We start from the raw sequence: 26,510 nt of genomic DNA, 5'->3' as shown, positions 1-26,510 counted from the left end.
TCAACTTATTAAGAATACATCTTTTTTAAGTACAAACATTCTGTTTATCTGCATATAACTTAAACATAACCACCTCATTGGGAAATGTAGAATCACAGTAGACGTTTACAGATAAGCTGCATCCCAGGTTTAACAAAAAGTAGCCAAAAGTTGTGAAGGAACTTTTTTATTCCACCTGACGTTGCCGTAGTAGCTGGAACGACAGAAAAGTTACTTCGAAACTAACTTTTTAGTAACTTTTACTAAATATAGTTAACGAGCATCTTTAGTGAAGCAACTGAGCATCATTATCATCATTGCTATTGCTATCAGTTTCAAACATACTGAAAGTACAATTAGTGCAAATTATCATGAAAGAGCAATGGACGCAATTGAAACTCATGAACTTTATACCCTTATAGACCGAATAAGCCCGTAGTTACTTCACAGCCGTTCTCAGTGGACGCCAACTTCGAGTAAGTACTGTAGTTAAAACAAAGTTACTAGAGTTTGCAACCTGGAATGCGGTTTGTCATAGTGTGCACTTATTTTGGATTTGTTTTCCTGTTCTTTCCTGTGCTGTATTGTCAAGGCCATATCCGAGGGGGGGGAGGGGTTTGAACCCCCCCTCCCCCGTCAAAAAAAAATATTTGTCCAAATCGTAAAAACGTAAAAAAAAATGCAAATAAAAAACTTTTTGATGCGTTTTTATTTAACCCCCCCCCCCTGCTCGAACGAAAATCCTTGTGCATTGTATTACATTTTGAGGCACAGATATGAGATAGGCCTAGGGTCATCTATTGCAATAACAGAGGTATCAATGGATATAACACGTGATGATTAACAGTCATAGAAATTAAAAATAACAATTTCTGATTTTCTTCAATTTAATTCCAGGCCGCAATTACAAAACTAATCAGAAAGGACAGAGAAAAGGGAGCTAAGGTATTCAGTATAACACGTGTTTCTTCAGTGCTCTTTTTCTAATACCTTCTTTTTACATAGTCTAGTCGTTTCACAACTAGCATTAACATAGTAGAATAAATTAGCCATTTACCTAAAGAATTATTTTGAGATTTTTTTTTATAAACAATGTTTTTTGTGGCAGTATCTGAACATTTTTGAAATTCTGATCGATACATCCCCCACCCCCTGGAAAGAAAAGCGTCAACGATAGGCAAAGTTCTAAACAAAATAAGGTACCTTACGAACAAAAAGATATTCCCTTTTAAAATAAGAGAGCAATGATTATAAGTGTGCTTCAGATAAGCAGTAACTAAAATTCTAAGCTAGATTACTACTCCTCAACGTTTAACACTCAATAACGATATCATGAACCAGAACCTCTCTCCTGAAACTTGGACATAATTCAAGCCGTTCAAAATACAAGGGGGCTATACTGCCCATTATCTCCCGACTCTTTACGCCTAACTTCTTAAAAACAATGCTTCGGAATGAGAGGGCTAGTTACTTCCCCAAAAACATAATTGTATAAGCGTCTGTTGCTATTCATGGGAGATTACATCTGGGTAAATAAGGAGCATAAGGTAACCCTCGATGCTCTCCTTCTCCAGATGGCGAATACTCTCTGGAGATTCTGGTTGATCGAATATATCTATACTTAAAAAATTTTGTAATAATTGATAGATAGAATTAGATTAGAAGAAGGTAATTAATAAAGATACCTGAGATTTGATTTACTAACACCAGCTAGTAGGAGATTATATGTATATTTTGAGAAGGTTAGATCTACAACTTGAAGGAAATCGTTTAATTTTGTTTTATCACAGCTACTGTAGTCCGCCTTGATCTTCATAGCATCTAGTTCACGCAGAAACCTAAAAAAGTAAAATTAAAAGACACACATAATTAAAATATTCTACAAACCTTAGTGAAAAGTAAAACTTTTAAAACACCATTGAAATCATCAAGGGCTACAATTCCTTTCGTGGGGAAGTACTTCCTTGTACTTGTAGCAAGATATAGGCTCAATCAACAGGAACACAAATACTAATTTTGCTTTTTACAAGATATTCTTCGGGTCGTATGCAGACGTCCTCAAACCAGACGAGTCTGCGTTTATTTTAATGTGCCTGCTCCCTCGTATCTTAAAAAGCATATTTTTTGCAAAACTTGCCAGGGTTGTCCACTTAATTCGTTTCTCGAAACTGCCTGCCATTGATACGTAAAGAGTTTTCCTCCGTTCGTAGGAGAACGGGAGGCATTGTGTCAAGAAGAAAGTATGTATCGGGCAAAATTATGTCAATATTAGCATAGTTCACAATGCACCAGACATGTACATACAAACTTATCACGCTGGAGGACCGCATTTCAAGAAAAAAGACGGGGGGGGGGGATTCAAAAATGAAATAAAACACAGACACTTTAGACAGACCATTACAAAAAGTTTTGTAAAAATTAATCGGTGGCATCAAATTCCATATTTCTGAACATTAAAAGCAAAATAAAACAGGTTTATACAGCAGGTTTTATTCCAAATCCACACAGTGCAATTCATTGATTTTTTGCTTTGCGTTGAATGTGTTACTTTAAAGTCTAGAACACACTTCGCGTCAAGGAGGTAGCTTTTTAGAGGGAATCAGCGGTCCTTTTTTTAGCGGTCAGATAAACGCTTTAGAAAACATTGGCAAACACTTCATAAAACCTGAAACAAGGCTTTGAACTCGCCAAAAAAACTACACGTTTAATCGACGTGTGTTCTCTGATTAAGGTTGGGAGTCTTTTGTGTTTTTTTTTTTGTATTTACCGACACTTTTTTGTTCGACATATATGGAAAAGATATGGGAGGCATTTCTTGAAGGTGACATAAGTAAAGGAAACGTTTCAAAAGAAAGAGACCATGCAAAAAAAAAAATAAAATAAAATAAAATCCAAAAAACGTAATTCATTTTACCATAATATCAACATTGACTAAGTCGAAACACATGTTAATATTTTGTGAAAAAAGAGAAAAATATAAAAATTAAGGCCATTCATTTTCTTGTGTCATCAAATGAGATCTTATTGTAACAAACACTGCGCATTCAAAGCTAAAAAAAATTCAATCATCCATTTTTTTGTAACATCAAAAAAGGACAACCATTTCTTGTAAAGTAGCAAGAACATTCAAAAACCCTTTTTACCGCCTGAGCCCATCTTAGGCCGATTCATGCCTGAAACATTTTTCAAAATTAGAAATTTTTTCAAAATGTCTATCCATACTCGAAAACTAGTTTAATCTACAAGGTCGTGGTTTGTGGTACCTTTACTCATAAGGATATACCCGTCAACTTTCCCAAAGCCAAATTACGGCTATAACTCTCACAACCTCGGCCTAGGCTAATAAAAGCGTATGGACGCAATAAATTGTAGAAAAAACTTACTATTCTCTTCAAATCACAAGATCATACTCTAACTAATAAAACCTCCACTTTTTACAACTTGCTAGGGGAAACCTCTAGGTGGCAACCTTACCCATGGTGAACAGACACACATTCTCTTAACCAAAGAAACATCCATATGTTTCTCGAAGAGAATTGACCGATTTCTCCATTCATCAAGGAAACTTGAAAAACTGACTGGCCTAGCGGACGAGTCGTAGTCCAGGTGTGAACTCTTTGAACCTTAGTTAACTACGGTATTCGTAAAATGGACGTAAAACATTCCCAGCTAAAAAAGAAAGGAGTGAAGGGAGATGATAAATTATTAAGAGACGGAAAGAACATTTATCTGATACATAATGGGGGCCGGGGGCCCAACGCCAGTCTTTTCTAACTTTTTACGTTAAATATGGTTGTCTAAGCTTCTACTTAACCAATTCAAACACCCAGAATTCATTTTTATTGTCCTTGATAGTTTGAAGGATAACAACAAAAGAACATTTATTTTTACATGACATCAAAAGTGAAACCAAGTAATAAAACAATGAATAAGAAGGTGAGAAGAGCAGAAAAAAACGAGGATCAGGAGTTTTGTGCGTATGTTTGTTGATGTTTTTTCTTAAAGGGCGTGAATTTAAGCATAATTAAGTAAAACAGTTATAAAATCAATACTCAATGATGAGCATGCTTTTAGAAATCATTTTTAAGTTGTTTTTTTTTATTATTGCAACAACTGCTTTTATTATTTATTTATTCTTATTCACTGTGAGCGTCTAAGCTTAAAAGTGAATCAGTTGCTATCCAAGAAAAATTCATATAATTAAACCAATTTGGCTTTTGAGAAGATGATATTTTAGTTTGTTTTTAATTAATAAACTAAAAGAACTATAGCCTTACTAAGTAATATCCCAGCTTATATTTCAATAGACAGCATAAACAGTTATTTTTTTATTTTTTGCAAAAAAAAAATAAAAAATACCCACGCGGTAAACGCAGATGTCTCTGGAATCTAAAGAAATGAACTCTGCCTGGAAGCAGTGACATCAGACCAAACCTAAAATATAAAGAATAAAAAAAAATGAAAAAACAACATTTGTATAAATCCAGTTTAATAATTGATCCCCGTCTCAACATGAGATGGGATTTACCTTTGAATAAATCCCATTTTATTGAAATTTAAAGGGGATTCCTAGTTAAAAGGAATTCCAGCTACATCCCTGCCCAAAATCAAAGGCATTTGAAAAGCATGCGTTACCCTGGCTATTAACTTACTTCTTCCTTAGAATCGTCTTCTTTATTCCGATGTCGTCCCTCAGAACATCTTCGGTGAGTTGAAGCAAGAGGTCGCCATCTACCTGACATTTTTCAAAGTGCTCACAGTACTCTGAAAAGCCAACCTAAAAAAAGACAAAAAATACAGCGTGTTAAATAGAGAATTGAAAGCCTTTGCTAAGCTACACCGAGCTAACTGAGAACACTTTGTTGCTGCTGATTCAGCATGGGACTCTTCACCAGCAGTGTTTAATAGGGAGGGGTGTTTGGAACCAGGGAACCCCCTTGGTATAGCCGTTACGGACGGAAAATTAAAAATTAAATGTAATTTCGAATGCGTATTTTAGGGGGGGGGGGGTCTATATTTTTGTTATTGTGTTTTTCGTTCGTCATTTGTAACTATTGTGTTCCAGAAAAGTAATTCATGTCAGGATTACAGCAACATTAAACTCGTTTTCTCGGTAAAAAGGTCTTTATACATCTTTATTCCTCCTTATAAGCCCCAAAGTCTCCTTTATATAACTAACATTACCGCCTGATGAACTACGAGACTATATTCAGAAAACCTGACATCCAGTCGAACCTTTAAAGTCCTTCCTTGCCTATTGCCTATTTAAATAAAAGAAAAACAAGTTTTTTTCTCAATTTAAAGTAAGGAGCAACATTAAAACTTAAAACGAACAGAAATTATTACGTATATGAGAGTGGTTGCCCCCTCCTCATTACCTCGCTCTTTACGCTAAAGTTTGACTTCTTGTTCTAATTATTTAAAAATGACTTTGGAGTTCAACTCCAATAATTATTTTTTTTAAACCTTCTTGTAATATTTTTTTGATTAGTGCATTTTTCAAATTAAATAAAAAAAAGAAATGAGTTAAAAATCTTTCCCGCTATTATACGATGACTTTTTAAAATGTAAAATTAAGGCGGGGTTGGGTCAGTATAAGCGTAAAACAGCCTTTATTTTATATGCTGAAATGAATTTTCCACATCATGGTTATGAATAATTCATTAGCTTTGTATTTGCCTTTTTTACTGTGAAGCCTGAAAATGTTTTCCATTTTGCCTTTCTTTACCTTTTTCGTTTCCTAGAAATTTTGACACAATAGGCCCGTTTTTTAGCACTAAGATCTTACATCTAAGATCTTACATCTTTCTGCAAAGATTATCGTTTTTTAAATCATCTTTGTTCTAAGATCTTACAGCTCACTGATGTTAGCAAAAAGTGTGAGTACCGCCACAGTTCTGCCACATAGAACAATGATGAGAGAACTTTGATGATCTACTCGTCATTGTTCTCAGACCGCTGATCAGAGCAGAATGATGAAAGACGTTTGCACAAAAACGACCAAAGATGTAAGATCTTTGTTCAAATATTTCACTTTTAAGCGTTTTCTGACAAAATATGTAAGATCTTAGCATTCTGATGAGTGAAAAAACGGCCCTAATATGTAACGTATAGTAAATGATAAAACGCTACTGTTAAGTTCTGAGTCCTCACCAGAGCTCTGGGTGGATTCAAAGATCGCAGTTTTGAAGTCTGTGCAGATTCGCAGTCGGCTGCAGAGTCCAACTGGTGAAGGAACCAGACTCAAGCATTCGGAACTAAAACCTTAGAGAGAAGGCTTATATCCAGGATTTCTTTTCTTGATAACAAAAAACTTCAGAAAACGTATAAAAAAATTTGTTTATCTGCATGTTTTTTAGTCGGGCGAAATACTCGGAGGGGGGGGGGGTCAAACCCGATATCCCCCCTGGATACGACCTTGCCTTAGAGGAATTTACTGTAATTACGTATGACAGCATTTCATGTGATTAAACAGTGATTGTTTAATGATTATCGTATTTTGATGATATCCTAAAGCTTATCTAGCTATAAAGTAGTCTTTCCAGAAGCCTACCAATATACTACCTATTAAAACAATTGCAAATTTGGCCTATTAATGCTATATTAAAGGCATAAAATATACGTCTCTTGGGAAAATTCTTTTTCCTTCCGCATCGGAAATGCACTTCTGTCAATGTTTCGTGAAATCCAGATTGACAAAACCTCCTAGGTGTAATGCACAGAAGAATTTTTATAGCTCACAAGCTGATTGCAGGGTACAAAATTAAACAGAAACTAAAAACAAATCCTCCAAGTTTTTTGTTGAACAAAATTTATCTTTCTCAAATCAGCGAGCTGATCAATTGCCGTTGTTTTCAATTTCTAAATACAAAATTACAAATGGGACGATTAGCTTCATAAATTCGTCAACTAAAAGTGAAGGACAAAACATTAAAATGAGGTTTCTTGCTCGTTAATGGTGCTTATAATTTCGTCTAGATATTTTCTTTTGGCAATTCATTGACACCCCGAAGGCAGTCAATAATTCATTTTGATGTTCAAATTTCCATGTTGTTCATTTCTTCCTCAGATGATTTCAGCTTTAATGTTGATCTTACTGTATTCTTGGATTAACCCCTAAGACTTAAATTCAGAGAGTTCAACTTTTAAAAAAAGTCAGAGAGAAATTAAGCTTTGCGCCTCATAATATTGTCAACATCCTAAGACGCTTGTTACATTTCCAAGAACGAAATCATCTCTGCTTAAACATATATTTACTTCCGTAGTCGTTTCTACAAGTATGGAATTTAAAAAAAAGCAAGTTTTTTTAACTGAAAGTAAGGAGCAATATTAAAACTTAAAACGAACAGAAATTATTCCGTATATGAAAGGGGCTGTCCCCTTCTCAACGCCTCGCTATTTACGCTAAAGTGTTTTATTGTTTTAAAAAATAGAGTTGTGAGAAAGAATCTAACTTTAGCGTAAAGAGCGAGGCGTTCAGAAGGGGACAGCCTCTTTCATATACGAAACAATTTCTTATCGTTTTAAGTCTTAATTTCGCTCCTTACTTTCAGGTAAAAAAAAACTTGTTTTTTTAATTTAATTTCTGAGTGTTTTGGAATTAATGCAGGTTTTGATTATTGCTCACCGTACATGAATAATTAAAAAAAAAACTGTATATTAATTTTACTTTTATTTGGTTAAATGGCTTTCTCGAAAGTTGTTTAATTTTATTTACGAACGATTTCATTAGTAATAAATATACGTTACTTACGAATTAACATACGTAACGAACTTCAGTTTTCGTATATTTTTATAAGGTCTATTAAGAAGTTCGCCCCCTTTTCAATACCTCACTCTTTACGCAATAGTTCAAACTTTGTCATATTTCTTTTAGAATTATCCCATTCTAGCACTTCCCGTTAATTATAATATATTGTTTTTATTAAAGCATAAAAAAAGCTTTGACTTAAAGAACGAGGCATTGACTTGGGGGCGATCCTAATCATTTGCTTAATGATTTCTGTTCGCTTTGAGTTTTTGATGTTGCTCCTTACTTTCAGTTGAAAAACTTAGTTTATTTTTTTATTTAATTTCTGATCGTTTTTTTTTTAATAATTAGCAATGTCCCTTCCCCCATGAAAACTTCCTCCATGGAAAGATCCTCCCACAAAACCCCCAAACCCCTCCCCCCAAACTACCAGAAAAAAATCCCCCTTGAAAACGTTGTATACTTCCCAATAACCAATACTATATGTAAACATTGGGTAAAGTTCATAACTTTCAGCCATCCCCCCGGAGACTTTGGGGGATTAAGTCATCCTAAAAGACATATTTGTTATATTTTCGACCATACTGAACAAAATGGCTATCTCAAAATTTGTATCAGGTGACTTTGGGGAAAAAATGAGCGTGGAAGGGGGCCTAGTTGCCCTCCATTTTTTTTGGTAACTTAAAAAGGGAACTAGAACTTTTAATTTCTGTTCGAATGAGCCCTCCCACGATATTCTAGGACCACTGGGTCGATTCGATCACCCCTGGGGGAAAAAAAGAAGAAAAAAAAAAAAATAAACACGCATCCGTAATCTTTCTTCTGGCAAAAAATACAAAATTTTATATTTTTGCTGATAGGAGCTTGAAACTTCTACAGTAGGGTTCTCTGATACGCTGAATATGAGGGTGTAATTTTCATTAAAGTTCTATATTTTTTAGGGGGTCTTTCCCCTTTTTTTCTAAAATCAGGCAAATTTTCTCAGGCGCGTAACTTTTGATGGGTAAGACTAAACTTGATGAAACTTATATATTTGAAAACCGTATTAAAATCTGATTCTTTTGATGTATCTATTGGTATCAAAGCTCCATTTTTTAGAGTTTCGGTTACTATTGAGCCGGGTCGCTCCTTACTTACAGTTCGTTACCACGAACTGTTTGATTTGTTCCTAAGGCATAAGGTATACAAGGTAAGTTTCAAATCCCAAACTTTTGAATACCAACGCACTTCAGACTGAACTAAATTTTTTTGCAGTCACAATTTACTACACCCCGAGGTAATATTTAGTAGCATAAAAAGGTCCTATTTTCTGATACCCAATAATATTCGACACCCGTAAGTACAAATACCCACGTAATTTTCCACATAAGACTTTATTTATTTATCTTCTTTTTTTTACATCTCAAGTATGTCTCTTCCTGTTATGATACTCTTCAAATCATTGCGGAAAATATATTCGCTGCCAGAGATCGAAAAGCTAGTATTACAAAAGTTATAAAGACAAATAAATTTATATTATTTGTCAAAATTCCTAGCGCACTTTTGACAAGCTTTTAAGACGTACACGATGTGTGATACAAAGTTTGAGAAGAAACATGTTAGAGTCAGGAATATAGTATAGAGCCCCTAAGAGTGGAGTTGGCAAGAAAAATAAACTCAAATTGTTTTTTAAACTTTTTTGAATCACACACTTCAGAGTTGACAGCCCAAAATCTGTCCTTTTTATTACTTGGTAGTGACGAGTTAGAAATTTAGGCATATCGAGTGCTATAAAGTATTATTATAAAGCTGGAGTCCGGGTTCTACACAGAAAATTTTAGGTTGGAGTTAGCTCTTCTTAGATTTTAGAGATCAGGCTCGGACTCAAGAGTCCAAAGGAGGCACTACATCTGCTGACCTAACGGCTCTGGTTTTACTGTCAGATAATTTGGGGATAAATCTAATCTGTCATGAAAAGAGCATAATAAAAGTATTATTACCTGTTTTACCCATTGCCGAACATCTTCAACAGACCATAGAGGAACTTGAGGGGTTAACTTGTGAGGCACTTCTTCACCTATGATTCTCAACGCTTGTGCAGCATATTTTGAAGCAATTGGACTCGGTGAGCTAGCAATGCGTTTCAGTGGCTCTACTGCACCAATTTCTGCAAAAAAAAAAAAAATAACAAATACTGATTTGACCAAGTATTTCTGGGATTCATTAGAAGGGGCCGAAACAAAGACCCAGTGCTTAAAAGTATTTTGAACCCATGCAGCTTAACGTCACAATTTTGAATGGTGCCCAACCACAAAAGCGAAAAACGTTTCATATACATAAGATGTTTCACCTTAGAAAGGCAGGTAAAAAACAGGACACACAAATCTACACCTTTCCTGTACGTTAATGGAGAAACAAAACGATTTATCGATCTATAAAAACCTTATATGCCCCCAGGGCATAACTTACAACCCTTGCCCCGAGGGCTCTGAGGGGGTTATCATCCTCAAATACCTAATGTCTAAAACTTTTAAATACGTTGAACAAAACGGCTATCTAAAAAATTTGATTGGATGTGTTTGGAGAAAAGATGAGCTTGAAAGAAGGATTAATTTCCCTCAACTGGCTTTTGACTATTAAAAAGGGTACTAGCCTTTTGAATTCCGGATCAAATGAGCCCCTTTTTGAGTTCATATAACAAGACATTCGATAAGAACCTCAAATATCCTCAGTGCACAACTTATAACCCTTACCCTAAGGGCTGTGGGGGGAGTGTCATCCTCAAAGATATAATATCCGGACCTTTCAACTACTTTGAACAAAATGGCTATCTCAAAATTTTGATTGGATGTGTTTGGATAAATGGTGGGCGTGGAAGGGGTGTTAGTTGCCTTCCAATCACTTTCGAGTTTCGACTATTAAAAAGGGCACTAGCCATGTCAATTTCCAATCAAATGATCCCTTTTTGAAGTTTCTACGACAACGCTTTCTATAAAAAAAAAACCTCATATGCCTCCAGGGCATAACTTACAACCCTTGCCCTGAGGGCTGTCGGGGGGTTGTCATCCTCACACACCGAATTTCTGGAACTTTCACCTACGTTGAAACGAATGGTCGTCTCAAAATTTTGACTGGATTTTTCTGGAATAATAGAGGGTATGAGAGGGGGGTTAGTTTCCCTGAAAGGAATTTCGATTTTTAAAAGGAACCCTATACTTTTGAATTTCCAATTAAATGAGCCCTTAAGTTTATAAGACAACACTTTCTATAAGAACCTTATATGCCCCCAGTGCCTAACTTACAACCCTTGCCCTGAGGGCTTTGGGGGAGTCTCCTCCTTAAAAACCTAATTTCTAACTGGAAATCAACTACGCTGAACAAAATTGCCATCTCAGAATTTTGATTGGATGTGTTTGGGGAAATGGTGGGTGTGGAAGGGTGTTAGTTGCCTTCCAAAGCTTTCGACTATTAAAAAGGGCACAAACCAGTCCCATTTCCAATCAAATGAGCCCTTTTCGAAGTTTCTACAACAACTCCTTCGATACGAAGTGCCCTGGTCTAAGACCAAGAACCGAAAAAAAAATAATACATTGTGTCAACATCGTTCTTTACTTAGGCAGCGCTATTGCGCTGCTTATGATAGTCGGCAGCCTGAAAATGCAGCCCCCACCCTCTTGATGGTTCCTTATAGAGGCCAAGTAATATATTTCCCGAGTATTCAAGCTAGTCATAGGTCCTTTGATAAAACGGGCTTTGGGGTTTTCCGCAGTCTGGAATCTATCTTGTAGTACAATGTTTACCAAAATCAGAGGCAACGCTGTAGCGTTGCCTATAGTAAAGGCCATACGGTTCCAATGTTTTATTATTATTATTTTTTTCCCCAGAGGCACTTCATATGGAAGGGGTCGTCTTAGGAATTTCAAGAGGGGCTCATTCGATTGGAAATCGAGAGTTCTAGTGCCCTTTTTAATAGTCGAAAATGATTGGAGGGTAACTAGGCCCCCCCCCCCCTGCCCGTCATTCCCCCAAACATATCCAATTAAAATTGAGATAGTCATTTTGTTCAGCGTAGTTGATTTCCAGATAGAAAAAATGTTTTTGAGGAGGATACTCCCCCACAACCCTCAGGGCAAGGGTTTTAAGTTATGCCCTGGGGGCATATAAGGTTTTAATTGAAGGTAACGTCATAGAAACTTCAAAAAAGGATAATTCGATTGGAAATTCAAAGGGCTAGTGCCCTTCTTAATAGTCGAAAGTGATTGGAGGGCAACTAGCCCCCCCCCCACGCCCATCATTTTCCAAACACATCCAATCAAAAATTTGAGATAGCCATTTTGTTCAGCGTAGTTGATTTCCGGATAGAAGATACGTTTTTGAGGAGGACACTCCCCCACAACCCTCAGTGCAAGGCTTTTAAATTATGCCCTGGGGGCATATAAGGTTTTTATAGAAGGCGTTATCGTAGAAACTTCAAAAAGGCTCATTCGATTGGAAATTCAAAGGGATAGTGCCTTTTTTAGTAGTCAAAATTGATTGGAGGGCAACTAGCGCCCCCACGCCCATCATTCCTCCAAACACATCCAATCAAAATTTTGAGATAGCCATTTTGTTCAGCGTAGTTGATTTCCAGATAGAAAATATGTTTTTGAGGAGGACAATCCCCCACAGCCTTCAGGGCAAGGGTTGTAAGTTATGCCCTTGGGGCACATAAGGCTTTTATAGAAGGCTTTGTAGTAGAAACTTCAGAAAAGGCTCATTCGATTAGAAATTCATTGGGATAGTGCCCTTTTTAGTAGTCGCAAGTTATTGGAGGGCACCTAGCCCCCCCCCCACGCCCAGCATTCCCCCAAACACATCCAATCAGAATTTTGAGGTAGCCATTTTGTTCAGCGTAGTTGATTTCCAAATAGAAAATATATTTTTGAGGAGGACACACCCCCACAACCCTCACAGCAAGAGTTTTAAGTTATGCCCTGGGGGCATAAAAGGTTTTTATAGAAGGCGTTGTCTTATAAACTTCAAAAAAGGTTCATTCGATTGGTAATTCAAAGGGCTAGTGCCCTTCTCAATATGCAAAGGTGTTTGGAGGGGAAATAGCCCCCCCCCACGCCACCCATATCCCCCCACAACAACAATCCCCATTGTGTGCTAGCCATTTAGCTCTAAGTTAATGAGTCTAAGATATTAAATATGTTTTTGAGATGGACACTCCCCCACAACCCTCGGGGCACGAGTTTTAAGTTATGCCCTGGGGGCATATAAGGTTTTTATAAAAGGCGTTGTCATAGAAACTTCAAAAAAGGCTCATTCGATTAGAAATTCAAAGGGCTAGTGCCCTTCTTAATAGTCGAAAGTGATTGGAGGGCAACTAGCCCCCCCCCACGCCCATCATTCCCCCACACCCATCCAATCAAAATTTTGAGATAGCTAATTTGTTCAACATATTTGATTTTCAGAGTGAAATTGAATTTCTCAGGAAGGCACTCCCCCAGCAACCCCTGGGCATGGGTTTTAAGCCCGACCCTGGGGGTTTATATTTTTTCTACTTAAGGTATTGCTGAGCAAACTTAATAAATGGCTCATTCGATTGAACATTGAAGGAGCTAATGCCTTTTTAATAGTCGAAAGTGATTGGAGGGTAACTAGCCCCCCCCCCCCCATACGACCATCCTTCCCCAAAACACATCCAATCAAAATTTTGAGATAACTATTTTGTTCAGCGTAGCTGATTTTCAGATAGAAAATATATTTCTGAGGAGGACACTCCCCCACAACCCTCAAGGCAAGGGTTTTAAGTTATACCCTGGGGGTATATAAGGTTTTTATAGAAGGCGGTGTCGTAGAAACTTCAAAAAAGGCTCATTCAATTGGAAATTGAAAGGGCTAGTCCCTTTTTAATAGTCGAAAGTGATTTAAGGGCAACTAACCCCCTTCTCACGCCCACCTTTTCCCCAAACACATCCACTCAAAATTTTGAGACAGCTGTTTTATTAAACGTAGTTTTAAGTTCTGGAAATTAGGTCTTTGAGGATGACAACTCCACCACAGCCCTCAGGGCAAGTGTTTTAAGTTATGCCCTGGGGGCATCTAAAGTTTTGTATAGATAACCTTGTCGTATAAACTTTATAGAGGGCTCATTTGGTTGGAATTGAAAGTTCTAGTTCACTTTTTAAGCGTCAAAAGATCTTAGTAGGTAACCAGCTTCCCCCCCCCCTAAACCCCATTGTCCGAATTACATCCGATAAAAATTTTAAGAAAGCTATTTTGCAAAAAATAGTTACTGGATCATATACAACCAATCTGCTACCGAAACAGCGCCCAGGGTACGGAAATAAGCGTTGTAAGCAATTTTTAGGGGGAAAATATGAGCGTTATAAATGGAATACTTGTTATCGACTTTATTGAAATATCGTGTGATTGAATATTGTAATTTATATTTCAATTTTTAACAGTCAAATGAGATTGGAGGGCACCTAGCCCCCCCCCCCTCCACGCCCTTTTTTCCTCAAACCTATCCGATAAAAACTTTGAGGTAACATTTTTTTAAATAGTTCGAAGACCAAATAACGAAAACTTAGGGGTCCACACAGCCCCCCAGGGCCCGAGGGCAGGTGTTGTAAGTTATGCCCTTGGGGAATATATGGTTTTTATTGAAGGAACGCTCGTAAAAAATTCAGAGATGGCTCACTTGATTGTAAATTGAAAGCTCTAGTTAAGTTTTTTCGAGTCAAAAGATATTGGAGGGCAACTAGCCCCCCATGCCTCTTTTCCCTAAATGCATCCAATAAAAATTTTAAGATAGCCATTAAGTTAAAAATTCTCAAAAGTCAGATAACAAAAATTCAGGTGTCGTCACAACCCCCCAGGGCCCAGGGGCAGGCGTTGTAAGTTATGCCCTGGGGCATATTTTGTTCTTATAAAAAGGATGCTTGTATAAACTTCAGAGGGCTCATTTGATTGAATATTGAACTCCATCCCTTTTTTAGAGTCAAAAGTGATCAGAGGGCAACTGGCCCCCCAAGCCTGTTTCCCCCAAAAACATCTGATAAAAAATTTGAGATAGCCATTTTATTAAAAATAGTTCAAAGATCATATAACAAAACTGCTTTACGTATGGTCATTTCGTTAAAAATAGTTCAAAGGTCAGATAAGAAAAACGTCTGTGTCAACCATCCCCCTAGGGCCGGGGAAGGCGTTGTAAGTATTGCTTTGGGGGTATATATGGTTCTTATGGAAGGTATGCTCGTATGAACTTCAGAGAGGGTTCTTTTGAATGGAAATTAAAAGTTGTAGTTCATTTTTTCAGAGTGATAAAGATCAGAGGGCAACTAGCCCCTACCACCCTCCACGCCTTTGGGCGGCTCGGATGGATACACCCATCCGATAAAAATTTCAGGTGACTATTTTGTTAAAAATAGTTCAACCATCAGAAATTGAAACTCCAGGGTCGACACAACCTCCCAGGGCCAAGGGACAGGCGTTGTAAGTTACACTCTGGGGATTTATATGGTTTTTATAGAAGGGATACTCGTATAAACTTCAGAGGGGCTCATTTGACTGAAAATAGAAAGTTCTAGTTCACTTTTAAAGATTCAAAAGAGACCGAAGCTTAATCTAGTACCCCCACCCCCTTTTTCCCCAAACCCATCCGATAAAAATTTTGAGATAGCGATTTTGTTAAAAATAGTTCAAACATCAGATAATGAAAACTCCGAGGTTGACACAAACCCATTTTTTCAATTTGATATTGTTACTTTGATATCAGTTTTGATACTTTGATGAATATTTGATTTTTTTTTTAAGTTTGATTTTGAAATAAGGAAGTTTTAAAAACATTAAATTTTTTGCAATCAAAAACGAACAAAAATTAATTAAAAAAAACTTTTAAAAAAAATAAGTTTTTCAGAGAAAAGTAAAGCCCATTTTAAAATCAAGATCTGCAGATAAAAATACATTTTAAAATTCAAAATCAACACGACCAGAAATTACTATTAAAGAATAAATGAAACCCAAAACAAACAGAAATTAAATAAACAATCATAGCAAAAACACACAGCAAGTAATGATATAAATGACTAAACAGATCTTCAAGCGAGTAGTGCTTAGATTGAATATGAAAATCAAGCTTAAAACCAAAAAAATATTTTCCTATTGAAGTACAAACGAAACTTCAAACGAACAGAAATTAAATAAACAATCAATGCTAACAAACATACAATAGATATTAATGTAAATTAATAAATAAATCTTAAGACGAGTGAAACTTAAACTGAATATGCAAATTCAGCTTGAAACAAACAAAAATCACCACAAACGAGAGTTTGGGTATGATCTCCTTCTTTCACTGTAAAAGTCTAAAGCCTACTGTGTCATTGGCGCTGAAAACTATATGCGTCTTGAACATTCCTGGAAAGTATAAAAACATCAAATTGAATATTTGATGTATAAAGATATTAATTGTTGAAAGATCCATCAGTTCAAGAATTTATTTCGCAGTAAGTGTATTTTTGTTTTCAATGCTGTAAGAACTGGAAAAGAAAGTATTTGTAATATGATTCGTTTTCAGTTAAGCGCTTTTTATTTTTACAGTTTATTGGTTTTTATTTACAGTTAGGAAAGGAGGCAGTATCCAATCACTTGTTTGTAGGGAAACTATATTCGTCTTTAACAACTTTAAAAAGAGCTAATAAATTAAACTGAATATTTGAAGCATAATGGTATTAATTGCTGAAAGCTCATCAGTTCAAAATGTTACTATAATTTTAATTTTTATTTTCAGAGATAAGTACAAAAGAAAATATTTGTCACAAAATTGGTTTTCAGTAAAGCGCCAATGACGCAGTAGGTTTTAGACTTTTACAGTGAGAGAAGGAGGTTATACCCCAACTCTTGTTTGTGGTAATTTTTGTTTGTTTCAAGCTTAATTTGCATATTCAATTTAAGTTTCACTCGTTTTAAGATTTATTTAATAATTTATATTAATATCTATTGTGTGTTTGTTTGCATTGATTGTTTATTTAATTTTTGTTCGTTTTAAGTTTCATTTGTACTTCAATAGGAAAATATTTTTTTGGTCTTAAGCTTGATTTTCATATTCAATCCAAGCATTACTCGCTTTAAGATCTATTTATTCATTTATATCATTACTTGTTGTATGTTTTTGCTTTGATTGTATATTTAATTTCTGCTCGTTTTGGGTTTCATTTATTCTTAAATAGTAATTTATGGTTGTTTTCAGTTTGAATTTTAAAAGTTATTTTTATCTACCGATCTTAAGTTTAAAATCGCCTTTACTTTTCTTTAAGAAACTGATTTTTTCGGATAGTTTTTTTTTTAATTAATATTATTGAAATGATCTTAAAAAGTGGATAACAATGGAAGGAAACATGATAATTTGATTAATAGACATGCTGTATATTATATAGTAAGAATTTCATTGCTTATTTTTTTATCCTATCCGGGACCAAAAGACGGAGGAGGGGGGGTGCATTGGTCATAAAAGCAATCATGATATTTTGAAAGAGCATAAAAAAGGTATCAAATGACACTACTTTTATATTATTCAGATGTTTCCTTCGAAAGGGTCGTAATCCTAGACTGTTACCACTTAAAAAAAAACAACTCTTAATCCGAAATTATTTCCTTGAAACAAACAAATCCTGTTTTTGTAACGCGTCTAGACTCGTGTTGCGAAGTTTCGACGGAAGAACGAGTATCTAGTTTAATCAAGGGTACAGCATCTGTCTTTATCTCTTCAAATCTATAATGACCAATTAGTATACAATAAATTATTATTATCAGCAGCACTTAACATCAATTTTCAATAAAGTCATATGATTTATTTAATTTTATATATAAATATTACGGGTTATGTCTATGGAACGTAATATCTGTGATACTAATTCATAGGAGAATGACTAATTTTTGTTTATTACCTTTTTGGTTTATTACAAAGTTTTTTTTATTGTTTTTTTTTTTCACTATAAGATCTATGGGACTCCCGCATCTATGGTTTTATTGTCTATATCTTTCTATTTGCAACGAGACAAGCCTATGACTTGCTTTATTTTTGATTAAAATGTATAAAATAAATCCATTATATTTATATGATAAAACATATTCAATTTTTTGTAGTGCAGCTATACTATTAAATTATTATTTTTAATATATTTACCTTTGAATATCTCCTTCTGGCCTCGTTTTACTTTAATTCCGGCTTCCATGGCAAAATGAAAAGCTGCTAAATTTCTTGCTTCTTCCTTTTCAGAAGTTAAGATGGGCACCAACCTCTCCAACCAATTTTTATTCTGACCATGTCTGTGGGTTGCACACGTGGTCGCAAATAATATTGGGTCGTGACTGTTTACAAAAGGCTCTACCAAGTTTAATGCCTCAGAGTTTCTCACTTGTCCTTCAATTTCTTTGTTAGCCACTAAGGCAGCAATAGCTAGAAAGGCATAGTATTTTATATTATCATCATTATGGAAAGCGAGAGGAAAGAGCCAGTAAGGAACTTTTCTTTTTATCATTTGTTCTTGATTTTCAGCACCGCCGTAGAGAGAAAGATTGGCAAGAGCACCAGCACAGTGGCGCAGCGTTTCAACATCTGTCTTCCGGCATTCACGTATCACTGCTTCTAAACCACCTAATTTCACTACATCTGTGCAAGTCATTTCATTATGCTTAAAAAGATGTTCTAATATCCCTGTCCCAACACGGCTGTGATCAGGATTTTGACTTTCTTTTGTGTAATTACAGGCTACTTGCACCACTTTTTGTAACGCGTTTTCAACAACATATCCGCGGTTCTCTTGAGTTAAACACTGCTCAAGAAGCTTAGCGCTGCTTAATTTTAAATCGTCTTTAGTTGATGAACAGTTATCTAATAGAATATCTAGTCCTCCATTCATTCTAAGGACGTTACATAGGTTATCAACTAGATCATGCCCGAAAATAGGAACTGCCCATGCCTTTCGAATCATATCGTGGACGTGATTGAGAACTTTTGGCATTTGTTCTTGTTGGATCGATTTGAGTTGGTCAACACAAGAGGACATGGCACCGGTATATTTAAGAATAGCGTCTTCAATTTCGTGTGGGTTCGAATTCGAATCCAGTTTTTCAAGGTCGTCTAAAGATGGCAGTGAAAGTGATTCTTCACAGAATGTTCCGTTCATCTGCAAAAGAATAAATACTTAAACGTTGTTAGAGTGGTACAGATCATTTTTATTGACAATAAGCATGCTTCTTTAATTTTGAACGCACCGCATTTACTTGGTGGCTAAAACGACATTTTATGACATAATGAGAAACTAAACTTAATTACAACAACAAAAATTGTTCTTTAAAAATAAGACAATCAAATCCATTAAATAAATATCTCTTCTTAAATCGACCTAAGATCGAGTCATTATGCTAATACTGCTCCTATTACTAGCAACTCATTGCAGCATCAAGCCACTTAAGGTCAACACAGATGCTCACATTCCTCTACCCAAAGTTCCTTTAAACCCCTTTTAATGACTTCTCATCACCTTTGGGGAACACCTATTTTTGGATTGGTCCCAGAAGGATGACCAAGAAGCAATTTTTGGCCCTTTATCATCCGTATAACATTCCTTCGTCCTAAGGGAATTTAAAAGTCACTTTACCAGTCCTCAAATACAAACCTAACTAAGCCGAAACTTGTCACTAATTCTGAAATATGAGGCTAAATGCATTAAGACAGCTTAAATGTTAGTACGACACCAATTTTTTTATTCTAAAAGTCTCAATGTTTACATCACTTCTAAGATGCTATGTGGAAATCACCCGATGTATAAGCGTGAATTATGGCTGCCCATTCATGGCATTTGAATGAAAACATGAATAAAAGCCATTCTGGAATAATTTACTTTTTTTCAAGTATGAGTAACCACTTTTTTGGCTACATATAAGAGAGGGCTTTTATTTTGTATGAATAATGGCCAATATCAATAAGACTGATATTGGTCGTTAGGTGGTAACAGGACATGACAGAAAAGAGTAGTTTTGTCATGCCCGATCGAGAGCCGTTGCCATACGAATTCTGGTTGGTATGTCTGAGAGGAAATTGATAATCCCCAGACATCCCAATTCAAGGCGTTGAATAGAAAGCATGAATAAAAACCACTTTGGAACAATTCACTTTTTTAAAAGTATGAATAACCACTTTTCTTGGCTATATATAAGAGAGGGTTTTTATTGTGTATGAATAATGGCCAATATCAATAAGACTGATATTGGTCGTTAGATGCGAGGGGCTAATAACTGACCGTCGCAGGTGTCCCTTCCTTCGTGCCTCCGGCACACCTGAAACAGCGTGTTCATGGAAGCGAAGGAACACAGTTCTATCTTTGGCTTATGGAAAGCGTACAGCGCGTTTTTTACGACGGCAAACTTTCTCCTCTTGAGAGGTTATCTTTACTTGGTCATGTTGTTTACTGCGTTCGACATTGGAGATCCTGGGTCCTAAAAAGTGGACATTATGCTTTGAACGAGAATTTTATTACCACAAACCTTTACCATTGCCTAGATAAAAATATACATTCCCTATTGCTTTTAATTCGTCAATTCAAACGGCTTGGGCTCGAAAGTCCTTTCAAACTCCCCGACATGAATAGCCAACCGTGTGAAGATTTTTTTAGGAAGATGCGGTCTCAAACCAGCACTTACAGTACTGTAATAAACTTTTCGTTCCTCCAACTTCTACATCGACTTCGTCGATATGAAAGCATAAGGGATTTTAAAGCTCAATATTCTAATGAACAGTTGTCCTTGCCCAAGGCCAAGCGAGTTAGATCCATTGGTGTTGTGTCTGTCAGTTCCGATTTTTCTTTGCCCGGGGACGATGAAATCAAGCTCGAGCTAGGGCGAGCTCGTATTGAAAGCCAGCAAATAATGAAAGCCTTGACACCCGACGACGTACTTTCTGCTTTCGGTCACCAAGTACCGAATGTTCGTCTTTCTGTACTTCACGACAGTGACTCAGACGACGAATCAGAGGAAAATACTTTGTCCGATAAGCAGGAAAAGGCTTCCGCGACTGACACTGAATCGGGCTCGGAAAGTGACGGCATTTTTGAAGATTTGGCAGTGATTGCTCACTGCGTGAAACACCAAGTTGAGAAAAATTGGGTTAGTGAGCCAGTGACAAACATGAAGAATTCTAGGTTTTGTCTTGTCTAGACTTCTGACGGCTCCATAACACCAATAAAAAAAATCAAAGCTGTTGTGGCTTCTGAGCGAAAGCTCTGAAAAGCTGAGTAGTGACCGATTAAAACGGGTGATGGTCCAGGGCCGACAAGTACGACTACGTGAGTCGCCATAAACCAATGCGGATGTCGGTGTGAAATCGGAATTGCGTATCGGTGGATGGTGCGTTTACAGACCGGTTAGCAGGGGAAAGAGAGTACTAGTTGGGCGGGTCATACTGTTTGGCTACTTGTCTGGGCGAAGATGCCACTCTGTTGACACGCAGAATATGGCGATGCCGTTCCCTGACGACATAGGAATTCTGTGCCAGTGGTTCCGGCTGAATGCTGATCTCACATTAACTGCCGCATTGGTAGACCAGGGTTACTGTGACCCCAGCCTGTGTATCATGCATTCAGCAGAATCCGTTTCTATGGAAATCGGCACCAACATTGTCTTTGGCCTTGACTCAGACGTCTTCACAAAGCTGAATTCATTTATCCAGAAGAAAGGGTTCCACTTTTTTGATGTCTCGTCAGCATCGCAATGATCATGTTAAAAATGGCACATAAACCCAAAACTGACCTCAAGACCATAACCACCACCATCGCCATGTTCTGTGTGTCAACAGAAGGAATTTTGTTTAAAATTTTTCAAAGGTAGTTGTTATTTTTTTTCCTCCCCTCCTCCTCTCCACTCGGTGATATTTTAATACAAAAACATATAAATCTTACAACTTTATACATTATCATATCACCTAAACTAAAAAAAAACAAAATTATTATATACCAGTCAATGTATTAGTGGACATGAAGGCACACTACCATTTAACTTTTTTCTTGTCAAATATCTATCACTCCCCCCGTTCCAGGGTGTCCTTCCCCCTGTAGGAGACGCTTTTCTAGTGGCATTTTTACTTCAATTTCTTAAAATTCATATCCTTCAATTTTCACTAATACGAATTCGAATTTTGAAGGTGGTTTTCCAAAAGGCTTACTCTTAGAACTTTATAATTTACAGCTCAGTAGAAGACTTAGTAGTAGAAAACTTAGTGTTTATACTTGTGCTAACCGAGCTTAGTTTGATTTACTGAAGCTCATCTGTTCAGTTTCTTAGGGTTGTCATTTGAACTGTGATTATCGAGATGATTACTGAAACGCACCAATAAATATCTTAGAAATTAGTTACTTTTTTTAGTTAGTTGCTTTACTTAGCGCTTTTTACTAATAACTCGGTAGTAACAGTTTTTCTGACTGTTGCTTTACAGTTTTTTTTTCAAATACCCAAAGGCCTGGGTTTAATACCAAGAAAGTTGGATTCTAAGTACATTCGGGAAAAAGGGATCTGTGTTTCTTCCGGATTGTTTCGTGTCAAAGCAGCAGATTCCTTTTTTTTTAGTGCAATTAAGAATCCGAGATCCAAGGGTGCGTCTTGGCACAGCCACTAAACACAAAAGCAGGTATGATAAAAGGGAAAGGTACATGTGAAGACGTGATAAAAAGGAAACTTTTACCGCTGGCCAAGCCCTATTGAATAGGGCTGCGAAACGTGATGTCAATTCTTGGGCGGGAAATTCAAATAACGATGAAACGTGGATGCGTAGACACGTTTTTTCGGAAATTTGGCGAATTGTTTTGGCCTAAAATATCTGTCGTAGATCCTACTAATCCACCAGAACGTTTTCACGTCGAAATAACTCAAGGAATATTGACAATCAGGTGTTAGTTACAACTAGAAACCACGTTTCACGGTACTTTGAATTTCGCACCTTGCTTTTTACGTCATCACCGCGCAACCCTCAACTTACAGTCCTCCGTTCTTCTTCTTTAGGCACATATCAGTTGTTTTCAGTCTTGGGGGTTCTTTTCCTTGCCAAACAAACCCGTAAATGATTTTTTCCAAGTTTTAAAAGATCGCTTTTCAAGGTGCTGAAATATTCGACAGATACCGAATAACAGGCAAGCTGTATATATTTACATATTGCGCCCTTTGAAATATGCCTCCGGCGCGCCTCCGTGTCTCATGCCTCCAGGTGTCCCTCAAAATGCCCAGTTGTTAACCCCTCGGTTAGATGGTAACAGAACATACAGAAAAGACTAGTTTTATCATGCCTGATCGAGAGACGTTGCCATACGAATTCCGGTTGGTATGTCTGATTACCATCGATAATCCCCAGACAGCCCAATTCAAGGCGTTGAATAGAAAGCATGAATAAAAACCATTTTGGAACAATTCACTTTTTTTAAAGTATGAATAACCACTTTTCTCGGCTATATATAAGAGAGGGTTTTTATTGTGTATGAATAATAACCAATATCAATAAGACTGAAATTGGTCGTTAGATGGTAACAGAACATACAGAAAAGAGTAGTTTTGTCATGCCCGATCGAGAGACGTTGCCATACGAATTCCGGTTGGTATGTCTGATTGAAATTGATAATCATCAGACAGCCCAATTCAAGGCGTTGAATAGAAAGCATGAACAAAAACCATTTTGGAACAATTCACTTTTTAAAAGTACGACTAACCACTTTTCTTGGCTATATATAAGAGAGGGTTTTTATTGTGTATGAATAATGACCAATATCAATAAGACTGATATTGGTCGTTAGATGGTAACAGAACATACAGAAAAGAGTAGTTTTGTCATGCCCGATCGAGAGACGTTGCCATACGAATTCTGGTTTGTATGTCTGACAGAAATTGATAATCCCCAGACAGCCCAAATTCTAGGCGTTGAATAGAAAGCATGAATAAAAACCATTTTGGAACAATTCACTTTTTTTAAAGTATGAATAACCACCTTTCTTGACTATATATAAGAGAGGGTTTTTATTGTGTATGAATAATGGCCAATATCAATAAGACTGATATTGGTCGTTAGGTGGTAACAGAACATACAAAAAAGAGTAGTTTTGTCATGCCTGATCGAGAGACGTTGCCATACGAATTCCGGTTGATATGTCTGATTGAAATTGATAATCATCAGACAGCCAAATTCAAGGCGTTGAATAGAAAGCATGAACAAAAACCATTTTGGAACAATTCACTTTTTAAAAGTACGAATAACCACTTTTCTAGGCTATATATAAGAGAGGGTTTTTATTGTGTATGAATAATGACCAATATCAATAAGACTGATATTGGTCGTTAGATGGTAACAGAACATACAGAAAAGAGTATTTTTGTCATGCCCGATCGAGAGACGTTGCCATACCAATTCCGGTTGGTATGTCTGATTGAAATTGATAATCATCAGACAGCCCAATTCAAGGCGTTGAATAGAAAGCATGAACAAAAACCATTTTGGAACAATTCACATTTTAAAAGTACGAATAACCTCTTTTCTTGGCTATATATAAGAGAGGGTTTTTATTGTGTATGAATAATGACCAATATCAAGAAGACTGATATTGGTCGTTAGATGGTAACAGAACATACAGAAAAGAGTATTTTTGTCATGCCCGATCGAGAGACGTTGCCATACAAATTCCGGTTGGTATGTCTGATTGAAATTGATAATCATCAGACAGCCCAATTCAAGGCGTTGAATAGAAAGCATGAACAAAAACCATTTTGGAACAATTCACTTTTTAAAAGTACGAATAACCTCTTTTCTTGGCTATATATAAGAGAGGGTTTTTATTGTGTATGAATAATGACCAATATCAATAAGACTGATATTGGCCATTAGATGGTAACAGAACATACAGAAGAGTAGTTTTGTCATGCCCGATCGAGAGACGTTGCCATACGTATTCTGGTTGGTATGTCTGACAGAAATTGATAATCCCCAGACAGCCCAAATTCAAGGCGTTGAATAGAAAGCATGAATAAAAACCATTTTAGAACAATTCACATTTTAAAAGTACGAATAACCACTTTTCTTGGCTATATATAAGAGAGGGTTTTTATTGTGTATGAATAATGACCAATATCAAGAAGACTGATATTGGTCGTTAGATGGTAACAGAACATACAGAAAAGAGTAGTTTTTTCATGCCCGATCGAGAGACGTTGCCATACAAATTCCGGTTGGTATGTCTGATTGAAATTGATAATCATCAGACAGCCCAATTCAAGGCGTTGAATAGAAAGCATGAACAAAAACCATTTTGGAACAATTCACTTTTTAAAAGTATGAATAACCTCTTTTCTTGGCTATATATAAGAGAGGGTTTTTATTGTGTATGAATAATGACACATATCAATAAGACTGATATTGATCGTTAGATGGTAACAGAACATACAGAAAAGAGTAGTTTTGTCATGCCCGATCGAGAGACGTTGCCATACGTATTCTGGTTGGTATGTCTGACAGAAATTGATAATCCCCAGACAGCCCAAATTCAAGGCGTTGAATAGAAAGCATGAATAAAAACCATTTTGGAACAATTCACATTTTAAAAGTACGAATAACCACTTTTCTTGGCTATATATAAGAGAGGGTTTTTATTGTGTATGAATAATGACCAATATCAATAAGACTGATATTGGTCGTTAGATGGTAACAGAACATACAGAAAAGAGTAGTTTTGTCATGCCCGATCGAGAGACGTTGCCATACGTATTCTGGTTGGTATGTCTGACAGAAATTGATAATCCCCAGACAGCCCAAATTCAAGGCGTTGAATAGAAAGCATGAATAAAAACCATTTTGGAACAATTCACTTTTTAAAAGTACGAATAACCACTTTTCTTGGCTATATATAAGAGAGGGTTTTTATTGTGTATGAATAATGACCAATATCAATAAGACTGATATTGGTCGTTAGATGGTAATAGAACATACAGAAAAGAGTAGTTTTGTCATGCCCGATCGAGAGACGTTGCCATACGTATTCTGGTTGGTATGTCTGACAGAAATTGATAATCCCCAGACAGCCCAAATTCAAGGCGTTGAATAGAAAGCATGAACAAAAACCATTTTAGAACAATTCACATTTTAAAAGTACGAATAACCACTTTTCTTGGCTATATATAAGAGAGGGTTTTTATTGTGTATGAATAATGACCAATATCAATAAGACTGATATTGGTCGTTAGATGGTAACAGAACATACAGAAAAGAGTAGTTTTGTCATGCCCGATCGAGAGACGTTGCCATACGTATTCTGGTTGGTATGTCTGAAAGAAATTGATAATCCCCAGACAGCCCAAATTCAAGGCGTTGAATAGAAAGCATGAACAAAAACCATTTTGGAACAATTCACTTTTTAAAAGTACGAATAACCACTTTTCTTGGCTACATATAAGAGAGGGTTTTTATTGTGTATGAATAATGACCAATATCAATAAGACTGATATTGGTCGTTAGATGGTAACAGAACATACAGAAAAGAGTAGTTTTGTCAAGCCCGATCGAGAGACGTTGCCATACGTATTCTGGTTGGTATGTCTGACAGAAATTGATAATCCCCAGACAGCCCAAATTCAAGGCGTTGAATAGAAAGCATGAATAAAAACCATTTTGGAACAATTCACTTTTTTTAAAGTATGAATAACAACCTTTCTTGACTATATATAAGAGAGGGTTTTTATTGTGTATGAATAATGGCCAATATCAATAAGACTGATATTGGTCGTTAGG

General features: G+C 36.3%; 1 protein-coding gene across 6 annotated transcripts in view; it reads right to left on the bottom strand.

Moving 5' to 3' along the window:
• The window catches only part of Sarm (sterile alpha and armadillo motif), a 287,951-nt gene that overhangs the window by 11,548 nt on the left and 249,893 nt on the right, over positions 1–26,510 (bottom strand). For all 6 annotated transcript variants that reach the window (XM_089086326.1, XM_089086327.1, XM_089086329.1 and 3 more), the window contains 4 exons: positions 17,883–18,885; positions 9,709–9,875; positions 4,632–4,756; positions 1,665–1,817 (listed from right to left, as the gene is read on the bottom strand). In XM_089086326.1, coding sequence (XP_088942452.1) covers positions 1,665–1,817; positions 4,632–4,756; positions 9,709–9,875; positions 17,883–18,885 — 1,448 coding nt within the window. The remainder of the gene's footprint in view (positions 1–1,664; positions 1,818–4,631; positions 4,757–9,708; positions 9,876–17,882; positions 18,886–26,510) is intronic.

Source organism: Artemia sp. Qi Xiang Cuo, chromosome 3, assembly GCF_049724085.1.
Source record: "Artemia sp. Qi Xiang Cuo chromosome 3, ASM4972408v1, whole genome shotgun sequence".
NCBI lineage: Eukaryota > Metazoa > Arthropoda > Branchiopoda > Anostraca > Artemiidae > Artemia > Artemia sp. Qi Xiang Cuo.
The sequence above is the reverse complement of the archived record's forward strand: the minus strand, read 5'-3'. Positions and strand labels throughout refer to the sequence as shown.